Source organism: Eptesicus fuscus, chromosome 14 (genome assembly GCF_027574615.1).
Source record: "Eptesicus fuscus isolate TK198812 chromosome 14, DD_ASM_mEF_20220401, whole genome shotgun sequence".
NCBI lineage: Eukaryota > Metazoa > Chordata > Mammalia > Chiroptera > Vespertilionidae > Eptesicus > Eptesicus fuscus.
The window spans coordinates 22,844,717-22,862,358 of NC_072486.1; the positions used below are offsets into that span (position 1 = coordinate 22,844,717).

The 17,642-nt window shown below is 39.3% G+C and overlaps 1 protein-coding gene across 1 annotated transcript; it reads right to left on the bottom strand.

Moving 5' to 3' along the window:
* Positions 1-13,171: 13,171 nt before the first annotated feature.
* Positions 13,172-14,054, bottom strand: NXPH1 (neurexophilin 1). Its single transcript, XM_054726606.1, has 2 exons — positions 14,046-14,054; positions 13,172-13,933 (listed from the first exon to the last, which is right to left on the bottom strand). The coding sequence occupies exons 1-2, from the start codon at positions 14,052-14,054 to the stop codon at positions 13,172-13,174; spliced, it is 771 nt and encodes a 256-aa protein (XP_054582581.1).
* Positions 14,055-17,642: the final 3,588 nt, after the last annotated feature.

Genomic DNA, 17,642 nt, shown 5'->3' on the forward strand with positions numbered 1-17,642 from the left:
GCGATCAGGCCAGCAGGGGAGGGCAGTTGGAGGGCACCCAGGCCTTCAGGGGAGGGCAGTTGGGGGGGACCAGGCCTGCAGGGGAGGGTAGTTGGGGGGGACCCAGGCCAGCAGGGAAGGGCAGTTAGGGGTGACCAGGCCAGCAGGGGAGGGCAGTTAGGGGCAATAGGGTCGGCAGGGGAGCAGTTAGGCATCAATCAGCCTGGCAGGGGAGTGGTTAGGGGGTGATCTGGCTGGCAGGCAGAAGCAGTTAGGGGCAATCAGGAAGGCAGGCAGGCAAGCGGTTGGGAGCCAGCAGTCCTGAATTGTGAGAGGGATGTCCGACCACCGGGATTGGGCCTAAACGGGCAGTTGGACATCCCTCAAGGGGTCCCTTATTGGAGAGGGTGCAGGCTGGGCTGATGGACACCCCCCACCCCCGTGCACAAATTTTGTGCACTGAGCCTCTAGTATTTTGAATAAGTGACTACTCAGGTGAAAAGTTATGCATACGGCTCCTTACCACCTCCCCTTGGCCTCCTTCATGTCCCACTGCAAAAGCTCAGGAGGCACCTTGTTGGAAATTTAAGGATTCATGTAATATACTTGCAAGTCATGACTTAGTCTAGAAATGCTTTTATATAAATATGTAAGTGGGAGCTCCCAGGGAGAGTGGGGAAAATAAGATTGAAGTGTAACTGAGAGAGTGTTAGACTTGAAGTCTGCTGAGTTAGGTTGAGTCCTATTTTCACTGCAAGGCATTTTCCTTGACAGGGCCCTATTAGATACCCTACATTCCATTCCTTTCAATGCGTCAGGAATTGAGTTCTACCTTTATCCATAAACTCTAAAAATGTGACTGAAAAAGAAAGGAAAAGGATGATTGAAGGTGTGTGTTAAAACCTTTATTTACCTTCTACCTATCTCCTTCATACCTCCACAATTATCCCTTTAACCCAAAACCATTATTTATAAAGGTTATTTAAGTCAAAATAAAATTAAGAATTTATTTTGGAGGGAAAGCACAATAAAAGTCATAAAATCCTTTCTGCATTTTAATAGATTACTTTGTCCTTCAATCTAAGTGTCTCTGTAGTAAAATTTCCATCTCAGTGTGCTAGCAACTGCATCTTCCACAAAACAGGTATCAACATTTCTATGAATAGTATGAATGAAATACTATCTAGCAGATGTTAATTTTAAGTCACATGATCAATTGTGGAGTAAATGCAATTTTACCTTCCTATAACTTAATTTTTATCTTAAGCCCACATTCCACCATATGGAAAGCTCTAAAATCTCAGCCAATTGAGGCCAATTTCAGTCTATCTAGGGGTTCTCCCCACCTGTTCCCAAGGTTGCATAAAGCTTGCACAAGGCATACATAATGCCCTGGTGTTGGGAGGAGATGGCACCTGATTCTCATTCATCATCAGCCCACTTTGTTCTCCTCAGAGACACACATCCCACCTGGGCTCCAGCAGTCAGGTCTAGTAGCGTGCTCCTGCATATGCCCAACCTCAAGGTCAGATGAGTATACTGGGTTCTGTCAAGTTTATGCCACTCTTGAATAAAATAGAAAACTTTCTGCTTTTCTCATGACCTTTTTTTAAATCCTCCAACCCAGGTATGTGCCCTTGACTTGGGATTGAACCTGTGACCCTTCGGTCCGGGGTCTGATGATCTAACCATGTGGCCAAACTGACCAGGACTCTCGTGACACCTCTTATACCCCATTCCCAATGGCCTAGAATGGAACTTCAAACAGCCATCTCAACTCCACTGCCAGCTCACTGCTTCCCTAGATTTCATCCCAAAGCAAGCGCCTTCTGCTCTCAGATCCCCAAGAGCACAAGGCATTTCCCATAAGCATGCTGGTATTCATAATCTTCCTTTCAATAGAGAATTCCTTTTGTTGATTGTGTGAATAAGGAGCGCCTATTCTGAGTGAGAGTAATGAACGAGGAAATATTGGCTCTGTATAATCTTAATTGTTTCCAACAAACTCTACTTGTGTGATGTAGAACTTGGGTCCTAATGCTCCAAGTTCCCCCTTTTGATATACATAATTTAAGCTTAAAAAAATTAATAAAGAAAGTCTTGGTCAAAGCCATTAGCTCTGCTAAATTTTCAAATCTACACTTACATGTGTAGCAGAGGCCAGAATGTGGTAAGTCAGAGAAAGCTCATATGGTCCAAAGAAGTAAATGTGTGTATAAAAGGGTTGGGAGCATGTACTTCAAAAGGTCAGGCCTGAGTAATAGCTAAAAAAATAAAAGAAAAATCTGTAAATTAAAGAAAATAAAGAACTACATTTGCAAACTCAGCTAATCCCTTAATTTTTATAACTTATGTGGAGGAAAATTTTACAAGTATTTCAGACTTAAACACAAGTGTGATTTTAATGATAAACTCAATTTTTCCTAAAATTTGGGGGAAAATTAAAAAGTGGAGATCAGCTTAGTTAACAATGAAAAGAGGGCTCATAAATTATAACATGAAAATATTTTGAACTTGATTCTAGTTAAACCATTGGAGTATAAACCATTGTAGTTTCTGTTTAAAAATGTTAGTTTTCAACATTAGGAAATATTGGAACAAATATATAAGTATCACTATTATGTTCAGAGGGCCAGACTACAGCAGGCAAAAGTATTAAGTACATATTCTACTCCCTGTTTTTGTATATAGATCAGGTCCCTTAAAAACTTGAGAAAGTAAAGCAAGAAAATGGTTACAATTTTTTTGGTGTGTTTCATTGAAGAATAAGATGTAGAAACAACAACAAAATGAAACATGACAGAAAAAAGGAAGACTGAGCAATCCTTCCAAATTTCTCCACCTACTTAAGGTTTATGTATAACACAGCCATGCATTTTTGTTTTCCCTCTGTGGGGAAAAAACAATTCAAGGTATATAGCAGAAGGACACATTATGAAATGACATGAAGAGTGTTGACTGAAAACTATATTAAAATTGCTTCACTCACTTTTGAGAAGAAAAAAGAACAAACAACAACAACAACAACAAAAACCTGAAGCCATTTTGTTGACACTTTCCTAAACATACCGTAGGATTTCCCTGAAACAACATTCCTATTCAGGGCCTGAGTGCTAATTCAAAAATACAACATAGCTGGATTCATCCCCTGCCCTGCAACTTTCCATCCTTATGAAGCTCAGACACTTCTGACCCTAAGTCAACATGATTTCACAAAGAGGGGTTTGGGGACCATACTGGCTGCCACAGTAATAGACTGGCTTAGGCAATTCTCAGCTTAAGCCACCGCCTGCCTCCAAGCATCAGACTCCTCATTGCAACAGGGTCAGAATATGAGCATTTACCTCCTAAAGCCAAGCTGCTTAAATGAGGGACCTCGTGGACACCACTCAGCACAGTAAAGGGCTCATCCTTAAGTGCTCAGTAGGTATTAGCCATGATCCAGGACTTGCACCCCTTTCTTTTTGGGGTGAAGGGAGTAATAAAAGAAAATAGTCAGCCCGGCAGGCGTGGCTCAGTGGTTGAGCATCGACCTATGAACCAGGAGGTGACCGTTCTGGGTCAGGGCACATGCCCGGGTTGTGGGCTCCACCCCCAGTGCGGGAGGCAGCGCTCAATGATTCTCTCTCATCATTGATGTTTCTATCTCTTTCTCCTTCTCCATTCCTCTCTGAAATTTATTTGTTTGTTTGTTTGTTTGTTTGTTTAAAGAACCATGGCTTACCTCTTTTAAGAAGGTTGTAAGTTCTGGTTCAGATGGCAACACAGAAAGATCCTGAAGTCACCTCCTCCCCTGCGCAGCACAAACTAGCTACATACGGGTCAATTTCCTCTAAAAACTAACTAGCAGAGGCAGGCCTTCCATCCGGCACATGGGAGGAGCCCACTGGAAGCTGGTCGATGAGGATGAGACACCATCTCGCCATAAACCCCACCACAGTCAGGAGGGGGCTCACTCAAAACCAGGGCCTTCTTTGTGAGGAGCGAAGGGTTCAGACCCCACATCAGGCACCCCAACTTTTAAGACCTGAACCTGAGAGAGGAGCCCCCAAAACAGCTGGCTTTGAAACTGGCAGGACTGGCATCCCGGAGACCCGCACAAGATTGTGGGGAACTGAGGACCGGCTTTTAAAGGGCCAGCGCAGGCTTACCTAACCCAGGCCCAGCTGGGCCCTTTAAAAGGCCCCCAGACCTCACGTGAAAGCAACTCTTTTGCTAATTTTGAAACAGGGCCCTGCTGGTAGACACCACTTCACATGCTCTTTCTGCCTTGCTAAAGCCAACAACAGGTGCCACCTTTGTTTTTTTTACTGTTGAAATAAATAAATAAATAAATAAATAAATAAATAAATAAATAAATAGAGATCGACCTTGAAAATTTCCTGAGCAGACAAATCACATAATCCTTAAAAAAAGTCATACAAACAAAAATTTATTTAGTTTGTTTTGCAAGTCTAACTTGACCCACATCATTTATTGCTCATACCTCTAGAAATCATAAGCAAAACAAACATTTTCCCAAAATTGATGAGGCAACCACTATCCCTTAATTTAAGAAAATTTGAATATTATAGCCAATCACTGTGAAGAATAAATAGTCACTGCTTTCTCGCTATATAAGCTGCTTTATAACAATATACCCCTAGGTCTCATTCTATGTTTTGCTTGGAGTGCTCCCAGTTTACAAGCTATCTTTTGGTGTATGCACAATAAACTTTCATTGATTACTGCTTTGGTAATTCATTTATTTCTAAACTTTTGACAGTTTATGGCTTCAAAAGTGAGATCCAACGAAGACCCCAAAAACTCAGAGGCCAGTGAACAAAAGGGTGCTGGTACCCACAAGTCCATTGGGTGCACTGTTTTCTCGCTGACCCTGAAGTTTGGGAGTAAACCATCCTTGGACCTGAGCTTAGCTCTCTTTGAGTTTTGAGCTTTCCAACTTGATAAGTAACCCTACTGCTAAGTAACCCTATTCTGTTCAAAAGGGAGAAAAACGTGTGATTCCCATATCTGAAACAGCTGTTAAGAAACAGTTCCTACTTCATACCTCTTAGGAAACCTAGGCAAAGGTGGGTTCCACCTGATCTAACACTCTTTTATTTCCTTCAAAAATCTCCTGCTTCCTATATGTATACCCACTGTGGAGCAGGATCTTGTGCCTTTCTAGGAAATGGTTAAAGTTTTGGATGATTTGGGATTGTAGTGGCCACTTTGGGGAAACTAACAAATCTAAGTTCACTTTAAGGCGCACCATTGACAAGAGAGTCTCAAATCTCTGCCAATGGAATGCATTCTTTAGTATGCAGAAGCTTCTAAAAGACATAAGAAGAAGGAGATGGGGGAGGGTGGTGGGAAGCAGAAAAAGAAATATAGCTCAAAAACAATTCTTACAACATGCAAATAAAGTATCTTTAATAAAAATCATTGGTCATCTGAACAGGTTACTTTAACTTTGTCCATCTATTAGAAACACAATTTTGTTCCAATTGTACTTTTTTTAAAATGTAAGTTCTTTATTGTTTAATGTATTACATAAGTCTCCTTTTTCCCCCATTGACTTCTCCCCAGCCACACCCAACCCCCAGCACAATCTTTCTTCCCCCTCCCCCGTCTGTGTCCATTGGTATGCTCATATGCATGCATATATGTCCTTTGGTTGATCTCTTACCCGCCTTCCCTAATAGGTTGTTTTTAAACTAGCAAGTTTTGTGCTTGATTCATGGCTAAAATTTTAGAATGAAAACTATAAGATTTCTGTTTGCATCTCTCTGTGTGTTTATTGGTGTCTATATATTGTATATTATAGATGTGATATTTTCTATGTCTCAGTGTCATTGCCAAAATTAACTTTTAAAAAGGAGTTTTAATATCAAAATTATAGTGGTGCAAAATTAGAATATGGTTTTCTCTCTGTTAAAAGGACAGTTCCCTTGTATTTATTGGTGAGTGGGCCTTGATGGCCTTATACAAAAAAAAAAAAAAAAAGAGGGAGAGAATTATTGCATAGTCTCACTTACATGTGGAATCTTAAAAAACAAATAAAAAACCAAACAAGCTCATAGATACAGAAAACAGATTGGTGGATGCTGAAGGGGGGGAAGTATTGTCAAATGGGTGAAGGAGGTCAAAGTGTACATGCTTCCAGTTATAAAATACATGTAAATGAAATATATAGTATGGTGACTATCTATATATTTAAAAGCCTAAGCGACCATCTGACCGGCTGACCAGCCAACCAGCCAGTAGGTATGACATGCACTGACCACCAAGGGGCAGATGCTCAACCTAGGAGCTGCTGAGTGACAGCAACTTTGCAGAGTGCCCTCTCGCACTCTGGGACCCCTCTGGGGATGTTGGATTGCAGGTTTCGGTCCGATCCCCATGAATCGGGAATTTTAGGGGGAAACAAAGGCAGGCTTAGGGATTTTTTTAGAATTGGGGTCCATGGAAAAAACACAGGGCCACAGACTGGGAGAAGGTATATTTCCATAACACAAGGAAGCCAGGTGCAGCTACATCTCCATAAGACAAGGAAGTAGCAACAGGTATATTTCCATAAGACAAGGGAACTGGAAGTAGCAAAGAAAGGTCCATATTTACAAAATAAAGAGAAGAAAGCCCAAAGGGAATAGGAAAACAATAAGGAAGGAGGTGGGGAGAACCTCACATTCCCCAAGTGAGGTTCAACCTTTGAGTCCAGGAGTTACTATAGTAACCAGTCTAAGGGAATAGTGACCAATCAGGAGGGATGTCAAGGCACCAGGATCTGCAGCCTTTATAAGCCATAGGGAAAAGGAACCCAGTGGGACTCTTCCCCCTCCCTACTTGAGGGTCCATTCTGTGGGACTCTTCCCCCTCCCCACTTTGGAGTCTACTTGTTCTTCAATAAATCTCCACCTTTTCTATACCACTTTCTGTCTGTGGATTCATTCTTCAATTCTGGAGGACAAAGAATTGGGGTTCCAATTCAAAAATTCGGTATCACCTGCAAACCAGGCCAAGGGACTCCACCTGCCAGAGGGACTCCACCTGCCAGAGGGACCCCACTCACTCTGTAGATGCCCTTTGAGCCCGGGCGCCACCCCAAGTGTAGCCAGCCAGGGAGGGACCATGGAAAGTTGGCTCCAGGGCATGTCCATCCTGTCTCGCCCAGTCCCTCCTGCCGGCCACCTTCTAATTAATTTCCTTTAAATGTGCACAAATCTGTGCATCGGGCCTCTAGTAGTTGATAACACTATATTACATATTTGAAACTTGCTAAGAGAGCAATCTTAAAAGTTGTCATCACAAGAAAAAATATGTATAACTATGTATAGTGTTGGATGTTAGCTAGATTTATTGTGGAGATCATCTCAAAATATATACAATATTTAATCATTATATTGTACATCTGAAACTAAGCTAATAAGTAAATTATACTAAATTTTTAAAAATCCCATGAAATATTTCAACCTGCTTAGGATATGTCATTTGACTATGCTCTCTACTGAAAACTTTTTTAAAATGCAAAGAAATTAATTTTAATAATAAAATTGCATTTCAGAAAATTGATGAAGTAACAGAGAAAATATTTTATTTAAAAAAAATACTTATTTGGCAATAGTAGCATTCTAACAACTTTTTTGTATTATTTCTTTAAATACAAATACAGTTTACTTCTATATATGAGTCAAGGAATTTGATCATCAGAGAGCAGTAACATCCTACTTGTCTCTTTGGAGGCCTGACATAGCATTAGGAACTAAAAAGCCAGCACCTGCCAGGTGTATGATATGAACAGACCTTTAGCTGTGTGTCTAATTCACTGGTTGGAATTTGGGAACCAACACCTGGTACCTCCACTAGCAACTGCAATGGCAACAGCCACTATAGCCACTGACAGAAGGTCTGTAAATTTTCTGTATCCATCACTTCTGGACCTTTCAAATCATCCTCCAAGCCATCTACACTAATAAAAGAGTAAGATGCAAATTGACTGTACCTTCATAATGCCCACCAGCCAGTCAGGAGTGAGTATACAAATTAACCCAACAAAGATGGTGGGTTAATTTGCATATGCAGGCGCCAAGCGGCCTGGGGCGGGGCAGGATGCTTGCATTGTCACCATGGCAATGATGCAGGCGTTCTGCACCGCTCCAGCTGCTCTGGGTCTCTGGGCAGCATGGGAAGGCGGAAAGGTGGCTCCTGCCAGAGCGAAGGCGGTGCCGGCAGCCAGGGGAAGGAAGGCCTATTCTTGCATGAATCTTCGTGCATCAGGCCTCTAGTCAATGATAAAAGGCATATTCCTGCAAATGCAGAACTATAAACATTTAAGTATTTTTAATCAAATGTGGAACACTTGTCCAGTTGCTTGGCAATAGTAGTCTCTCCTAATTGTAGGCTGTTTCTCTAGACCAGTGGTCGGCAAACTCATTAGTCAACAGAGCGGCAAACCACGGCTCGCGACCCACATGTGGCTCACGAGCCGCAGTTTACCGACCGCTGCTCTAGACCTTCCTCACACAAACAAATTGAAATTAAAACTCTCTTGTGGGATTTCTGTTCTTTGCCCTCCTAGTAAAAAAAGAAATAATTATAAATTTACTTAAAAATATTTCTGATAGAATCAGATATAAAACCCAATGATACACTGTAAATTTTTATTAAGATTGTTTTCCTCATGTCCCCAACCCCTGAAATCACTTTTTTATATGCATGGGACTCCTGAGAAAAGTTTGACCTAGCAGTTTTTCAGGATTCAGATCTGGGTATTAAGGTTCTCAATTTCTGTCATCTACAAATGAGGTAAATAGTAATTATGTTTATGGAAATCAATGCTTTTAAATTTTTTAATTTTTGAATGCATCAACTGATTTGCATTCTATTGAAATAAAATGAAAAAATAAATATACAATAGATTGATAATTGAATAAATATCAATAAATGTCTGAAAGTGGTACATCAATCAAGTCTTTCAAAGGTTTATAAACACAGCCACTGGAATTTGCTTCAGGCTAAAACTTGGCATTCGAAGTTGATTGTGGAGACACAAATTCCCTTTCCAAAGAGCTGTTTTCATTGGTGAAGCTGCTTCTTACATGTAAAGCAGTGGGTTCAAGGGAAAAGACAAACACTTTCTCAGGCTTCTCATGATTTTTTAATCTATTCTGTGCAAAAATATGGCTTACAGTTTATTGCTGAAGTGTAGGAACCTGAAGATTCCCAGTCCACAGTTTCAAATATAACAAGTTTCTCAATTTCTTGCAGAATCATAACTCCCAGAACTTCAGTACTGAACTGTTAACAGTTTATACCCCTTTTACTCATGCAGAAAAATTCTCACAAAAACCATAGACCCCCAAAATGCCCAATTATAACTATACCATGACAATTCATATATAGATAAATCAATAACTTGTATAATTTTTCTTCCATGAGGCAAAAAGCTGTGATAATCATGTCTTCATAATGAAGTATGGTAGCACTCATCTCAGGTAGAAACTGCAGTTTTTAACCTTAATTTTAACCCTGCTGTTTGGCTTCTGTACTTATTTGCTTGCTAAAACAATAGAAAAGTTATTTTGATTTTCTGAACTTATGTATGCTATCCCAATCAATTGAATACTCCATTGATGGTGGTTTGAATATCCCATTGGTTGTGATCTCACTGGTTATCAAAGCACATTCTTCTGTACCTGGGAACCAGGACAGCACAATCACCCTAAATTGCCTCAGTAGCTACAGATAACGCATTCCGGTTGACTCAGTGGTCCCGGAATCTGGACAGCACAATTATTCTAAATTGCCTCGGTGGCCCCAGATAATGTGTTTCTGTTGATTCAGTGATCCGTAGACCCAAAACTATAGATAACTAACTTGCTCAATTTTGCTTCTGTAACTGCTTTGTGCAAACCAGGTTCCTCATTCCAAACCCAAAGATGTAATCGATACCTTTGTGATATTCTGCTAAAATATGCCGGATGTGGCAAGCTTTTCGGCACTGCAAGATCTGGAGCTCTTTTGCCCCTCGTAGCCACCGGCCTTTAATAAATAACTCCATAATTCGACTTCTTGAGGAGTCCTTGGTAAGATTCGGGGTACAATACAACAATAATTTCACTCTTACTAAAACGTTTCTGAAACGAACAGATAATAACAAGCCCATGTTCAGATCAGGTGTCATCTATTTCCAACTTTAAGTTTTTTTGTTTTTTTTTCTGTATCTTAGCTAAGCTGTGAAATAATATTTGAGACTAAAGAAAATGGTTTCCTTCGTGCAGCTTAAAGTTGACTTTTTTCCAAATAACAAATGATTTTCTAGCACAACTAAAACTTAACTACTTTGTTGAAGCAACAAGTTGCCCTAATAACATTTTTATTTGAACCTTTGAACCTTCTTATTAATCTTCCTTCACCCACTTCCTTGTCTAAAACAGGGAGAGTATACTGATACAAATAGCTTGTCCTTTGAACCAAAGTTCTATATTATCATGAACTTTCTATATTACAAATGGAGGTGTTGATGATGTAGGAGTTAATGAGAAGTGTGGATAGGACCAGAAAAAAAAAAAAAAAAGTCCCGAAAGCTTGGAATTTTAAAAGTGGAAAACCTTATTACAAGGAAGTTTGCTATGTTTTCTTTTTCTTCTAAAGAAAAACTACAAAAAAAAAAAAAATGACACAGTTCATTGAATGTTAGTTATCTATGTTCTGAATGTTTACAAAATTTTAAAATAAACATTTCATGAGGAGGCTAAAGAGCAGGGCAGCCAAGCAGAGTTGAAGCATATTTTCATGTCATCTGGAATTGTGGATAACAAAAGGACAGGTTAGATCACATAGTGAAAGTCATGGTCCACCAAGCAAATGATCCTAGAAAACATTATCTTTCCCTTCTCACTTATTCCCCTTTTTGTTAAGAGAGAACTAACTCCTAAGAGATCACTCTGATAAATAAACCCCAGAATAACAAGATTTATCTGTGGAAAATATTTCCAGCAGCTACAACTCATGAAGCTCTTATTGCCTGTTGAACCAAAGAGTCTGTTTTAACATTAGCTTCTAAATCCCATGGCAAATTAATTAATACCTTGATATAAATGGCTGTCTAGTTAAATTGGAAAATTTTTGAGAGATGGACATTTAACAGGATGGTGTATCTTTAATTTGTTTTTGAAGCCTCTCATTAGTTAAATCAATTACTGAGCTCTTACTTTAGAACTCTGTGGTTTGGGGTCCCCTGTAGTACCTTCTGTTATTTTCTACATGAAAACACATTTATTTCTATGCAGCATGAAGGGGAAATGAGACCAGGTAAGTGTTCTTTAATCAGCTTCTTTAGTTGACCTTTTAAACTCTTCATATCCCAATCCCCAATTTGTGCCTTTAAAAATGAGTTACCTTACATATTTCTCCTTCTGATTATTTTGCTGGGATTGTATAGAGTAATTATTTTTAAGAAAAAAGTTTAATGTCCATAAACACTGCTATATAAATAAGTTGACCTCACTTAGTATAGGTAAATCGAGCACGAAAGCTTTCTGCTGCTGGTGTAATATTCTTAATTGAGCTGAGTCATAACAGTAGAATATCAGCCACAGTCTTCAGACACTTTGCCTTTTTTTTTTTTAAAGAAAAAACATTACCTTCCTCTTAATCCCCCTGCTAAATAAAGACTCTATACAAGAAAAAGCCCAACAATTAATTTCAGAGATCTCAATGATCTCCTTGTGTTCATTGATTTTTGTATTCTTGAATAATTAACATGACAGTAAAGCAAAAATATATGCAATGCCATATGCCACAATTGTTTTCCAGCCTTGAGATGGAAACTCCTAAGTTGTTTTGACTGGGAAACTAATAGCAGGTTAGATAGTTCTGTACAAGTTTAGAGATATACGATGCAAAACCATGTATTCCAACACATTCTTCTGGTCAGAACCACTTAAATCATCATCCTGCACAAGCACATATTGAAACTCAACTTTAAGCATTTTATTTTTATGTACATTTCATTTTGTCCAGAAATAAAATATCTAAATACAGACAGACTGTAATGTTATATATGTATAGCTGTCAACAATACTTGAGCTGAATAAATGCTTTGTACATTAACTTTCCTTTTTTAATGGAATTCACAGCTACATTGATAAAATGGATTCCTCATATCCTTTATTTTTCTTTTTTAACCAATAACAAGCAGAGAGACAAGTACAAGTTAATATTAGTAAGCAGCTCAAATAACACTTGGTTAAACTATGTACAATACAAACCATTCATACAAATGAAGACTAGGATATTGAATTTATTACAATATGTGTGTGTAGTAAAGATAAGACAGACACTTATAACTTACATGGTGTCTGTCAGGCATTTCCTTTCTTAAAGAATGATCAGAACTTGTTTTAAGCAGCTTTAGCTGGTCTCAACTTTGCAAAAAGTCCAATGGTTGGTGATGAAAGCTGTACTCCAGTATCTGCCCACATGTAAATTCCAAATGTTGGCTCATCTTTACTGAGAACAGGCTCCCTCCATAGAAAAAAGAGCCAACTTGTATCACCTTGAATGTGCCTACTGTATGCTGGAAAAAAGTTACTACACTTTGTTGTTGTTCATAAAATAAAGAATACTGAGCTCTAAAGACATATGTTTTTTCCATTTTAACAAGCATATACTCCTACAGTAGTATTTACCAGTACAGCTACTCCAAGCAATAGGTATGCATGAATGGGGACTATTGATTAGCATGTGCTCAAGACTTTAAAAGGGATTTCCACAACAGCAAGTGTTAGAAACCATCCACTGTCAAGTTAATCCTTTTGCCTGATGATATTTTATCCTGAACCATTATGAGTCAGACAATGCAAGCCCTCTGAACAGGGGTCGTGACAGATGCCAGCTGAAATGTGTTCAGTGTGTGTGTGTGTGTGTGTGTGTGTGTGTGTGTGTGTGTACACACCTATATGTGAGAGCGTGTCTTCAAGGGTGGCTTGAAAACCTACGGTGATTTACAACTATACTGAGAGATGAAGCTGACTGGGCAGAAATTACATCGGATTGTTTTCCACTAGCGTATTGGCAGCCAGTTGACAAGATCAGCAGTGTAGACACATTCCAGGCAACAGGTGTGACCTTCTTCTTTGAGGTGACAGCCCTGTCATATGCCCTTTAACTCCTCAGGCTTCAGTCTCAATCCACCTCCCGGTCACCCTCATCCCGAAGGGAAGTAAGGTGTGTCGCTGTGATAGTTGTAGTCGGGGCACACTTTCTGTACTAGTTTATAGTCTGTGCTATAAAAGGAAATGTAAATACAGATCACCTTGAAGGGCTTGGAGCAGAGCCAGGATACATGACTTTGGGTCTGCTCCTGGTAACAGGTTTTTGAAGGGTCATAGTTGCAGAGTGTGTTCTTGGTGGCCTTGTCAACCTTTTCATATTCAATGCGACAGTTAAAGGACTTGGAATCCTTGGCATCAATCACGGTTTGTTGTGCCAAGTCGAATTCCACTATTTTCGTCGGGGGCACCAAGCTGACAGATACATTCCCTTGACCCGTGGAATTATGCCTGAAGTAAACACTAAATGTCCCATTGCCGTGATCTACAATTTTTCCAGTTATCAACAGGTTTAGCTTCACTGTTTTGATGTTGGAATGAAAATCACCCCATCCAAACATTTTCTTAAACTTGCCCGTCTTAACAATGGGCCTTCGCTTGGCCCTGGGCCGAGGCTCTTGAAGGTCCGTGGAGTTCCTCAGCCAGTCCCAGAGGTCTTGCTCAGAATAAGGTTCTGGGGTGTCATAGCGCAGGTCTAAATCTGTATCGTTTTCTTTGCCACGAAAAGTCTGTGACAGGAGGCGGCTGATAGACAAGTCTTTGCTGCTTTCTGTCCATATGTGCTTTAGTGTGGACTTGCTGCTTCCCGATTTCAGAAGTTCTGACTTTCCACCATTTGTTAAATTGGCACATGTGACCTGAAAACAGAACAGAAAATGGCATTTATATCTCAGTGTCTGAACATCCAACACACAGATCAAAGCCCGTTCAGAGAGACATAGAATCAAATGATGACACTTCTTAAAGTACCTTCAGCATCTGGCCAATATTTATTAATATGTAACAAAATACCACTTCTGGTTTTACATGATGATGTAAGAGATGAGGTGTAGGTCGATTAAAAAAAGAAAAGGAAAAAAGAAAGCCACCACTAAGCATGATGAAAAGACTGTAAAAACATTGACTTTGATGAGTCACAGGTTCATCTAACATGAATAAAGCAAATTGAATTCAAACATAAATCAAACTAAAGTTATGATTTCTTACCACCAAAGTCTAAACACTTTTAAAATAAAATTTTATAATTCTTTTTTCTACTTCAGAATTACTATAAGCTTTAAAACTGTATGACTCTCTGAAATATGTCAACCAACATCCTATAGACTTTTGTTAATCCATGTCACAATCATGTTAGAAAACTTAAGTTTTGCAGAGAGTCTGGTATATTTTAACAGGTCAAAACAAAATAATATTATCATTATTATCATTTATTATAAGTAAGGAACATATTGCACAAGATAATTTTTTATCTTAAAGGTTTTAAAATGTGGTTTAGGAAAAGGGACATAAATGAAAACATCTAATACACAATATCCCATACATAATTGGCATTCTAGAGGGGCTGTACATCCATGGTGCACTGGCTCATGAAGCAGTAATGAAATTGTCCCAAAGAAGGAGGCAAAAGGGAATTAACGTGCAATTTACCAGTGGCATCTGGGAGGGTGGAAGAAAAAAAAATGTAGAAGTAGGACACATGATTTCAAGGAAGAAGAACCAATATATTTGAAAGGATTATAAGACTATGGCAGGCAGACAAACCTCTGGTTTTCAGGTAGCATAGAAATTTAGTTCTAAATTATACTCTCCACAACTGTAGTAATTATGAGTGTGAGTTCCAGAGTCAGACTGCCTGAATCCCAATTCAGGCTGTGATGTATGATGCAGACAAGTTGCTTAACTTGTTTATGCTTCGGTTTTTCTCTTCGAAAGAATAGGAGAATGATACCCACCCCTTCCCAGAGTTATTGTGAGAATTAAACAGAATACTCCATTTAAGACATTAAGACAGAGAGTGCCTGAACTGTGTTGAGTGTTCAACATTAGATTACTAACTACTATATACTCTGAATCGCACTGGGTAATATTTTATGTAAATGAATTACTTCAGATAGGACTTGAGAGAGAAACATATTTTTCTAAAATAAATCTTTCTTTACATAACTAAAACCTAACACAATTAAAAAGAAAGCATATATTCTTGAAAGTGCTGCTATGACAACATATATATATATATATATATATATATATATACATATATATATATATATATATATATATATATATATATATATATATATATACACACACACACACACACACACACACATATATATATATGACAGGTTGAGTAGATAGTAAAACTTACGTTACCAAAGGATGAGCATAAGTTCAGCTATTAAAATGTTAAACGACCAGAGGCAGTGGATTTATTTGCCTTCAATGGGATGATGTGAAAGGCTTCCAGTAGTGCCAACAGTCAAGAAAACACTCTGGAACATCTCAGTTTGGGTACAGAATGAGAGCAGGTTTCAGCTGTTACCAACACTGTCTTGAACATTCATATTCTCTCTTGGACTTAGATTAGGAGAGGAGCAGAGCAATGTCTAAAAGAGAATATTAATCACGAAAAACCAGGAAAGGTCCATAGGAAAGTTGCCAGACTTTTTAGAACCCCAATTTATGTTGTTGTATTAATTCAATAACTAGATAGTGAGACTCTGCTAATATTGCATTAAATGATCCTATAAAATAAAACCCTAATATACAAATCAACTGAACGGCAGAACAACTGGTCGCTATGATGCACACTGACCACCAGGGGGGCAGATGCTCAATGTAGGAGCTGCCCCCTCATGGTCCCTGCGCTCCCACAGGAGGAGTGCCACTCAGCCAGAAGCCGGGCTCATGGCTGGCGAGCACAGCAGCTGTGACAGGAGCTTCTCCCGCCTCCAAGGCAGCGTTAAGGAGCAGCAAGCCCAGCTTCTAGCTGAGCAGAGCTCCCACAGGAGAAGCGCCATGGCAGCAGTGCTAAGAACCCCTTGGGGGATGTCCGCCTGCCGGCTTAGGCCTGCTTAGGCCGGCAGGTGGACATTCCCGGAGAGGCCCTGAACTGCGAGAGGGCGCAGGGTGGGCTAAGGGGAACCCGCCTCCCGGCCCCACACAGTGGATGAATGCCGTGCACCGGGCCTCTAGTAGAAATATAAGGATAAATGAGACATGGTCTTTGCCCTCAAGGACATCCCAGTCTAATGGGAGAATCAATTCAGCAAATAACAGTGATGTGACCAATATTATGTACAACATTGTAGGAGGCACAGTAAGAGTGAAAAGGTTGGGATGTAGCAGAAAATAAGATCCTCAGACCTGAAAGATAAAAGAGGTTTAAGGGTTAAGAAGACAGAGATTGGATCAGAGGAGTTCTCAGCATAAGGAACAAACTGGGCAAAAGAACCAAGCTGAAAAGGACATGTCAAACTTGAGACTAGAAAATAGTCTCTGAGCCTTGGGGAGCACTGATAGGGAGAAGAAACAGAGAAAGAACTTGCAAGAAGTCAATAGAACTTGAATAAGGTACCCTGAGGTCAAATTGTGCAGATTCTGCAAAGACATTTAAGCTTTATCTTACAAGTAATGGGAAATCACCATATTTTGTTCTGTTTTGTTTTTAAGTAGGCTGTCCTGGCTCTAGAAGAATCACTGATTGGACTTAGATGGGTGGGTTGGTAGGAAGAGGACTTGAAGAAAGAATGACTAGTTAAGCAACTAATTGCAATATTTTATTTCAGAAAGTCAATGAGCCTAACCAAGGCAGAGAAAAAGAGAAAGAAAATGGATATACGAGATATTTTAGAGGAAGGATTAACTCTACTTGATAATATATTGGCTAAGCAGGAACATGAAAAAGTTAATGTGTTTGCTTACATTATAAGGGATACAGAACAAGTTATTTGGAAAATAAAATTAAATCTCATGGGGACATTGAACATTGAAGTGCCTGCAAGTCATTCTGATGAGGCTATTTAAAAGAATGTTTGTAAGATGGGTCTGAAAGTCTGGAGAAATGAGGAGTTGGTGATGTTGATGTTGTAGTATGAGTGGATGGTACTGTATAGATAGAGCATGATATAGAGAAGAAGGCAATGATGACATGTTAAAAAATGTCAATGCTTTGAGGACAAGCAGAAGAGGTTCCAAGTTACGTAGAGATAAAAGAGAATAATTGAAGGAAAATAATATTGTAGAAAACACGGGTGACGGGGGGAGTGGGGGAGGAAAGGCAGGCATGGGCAAGATTGAAATTCCAAGTAAAAGTCTAATACTAAAAGCACTTAAAAAGAAGCACCTTGACTTTTGAAATCCACCTTATTAAAGTGACTTTGGGCAGTGGTAAAGAGTTAATAATGCCAGCTGGGAAAGAAGAACAACTAGCTTGATACATCTGCTCGCAGATGCAATCAGGAATCGTTGCCTTTCTCATTCTATCACACTGCTTCACAACTTAAGAACTTCCATCTCTGAAGCACATAAATATGTACATAAAATAGAAATAGATTTTGAGCCCTA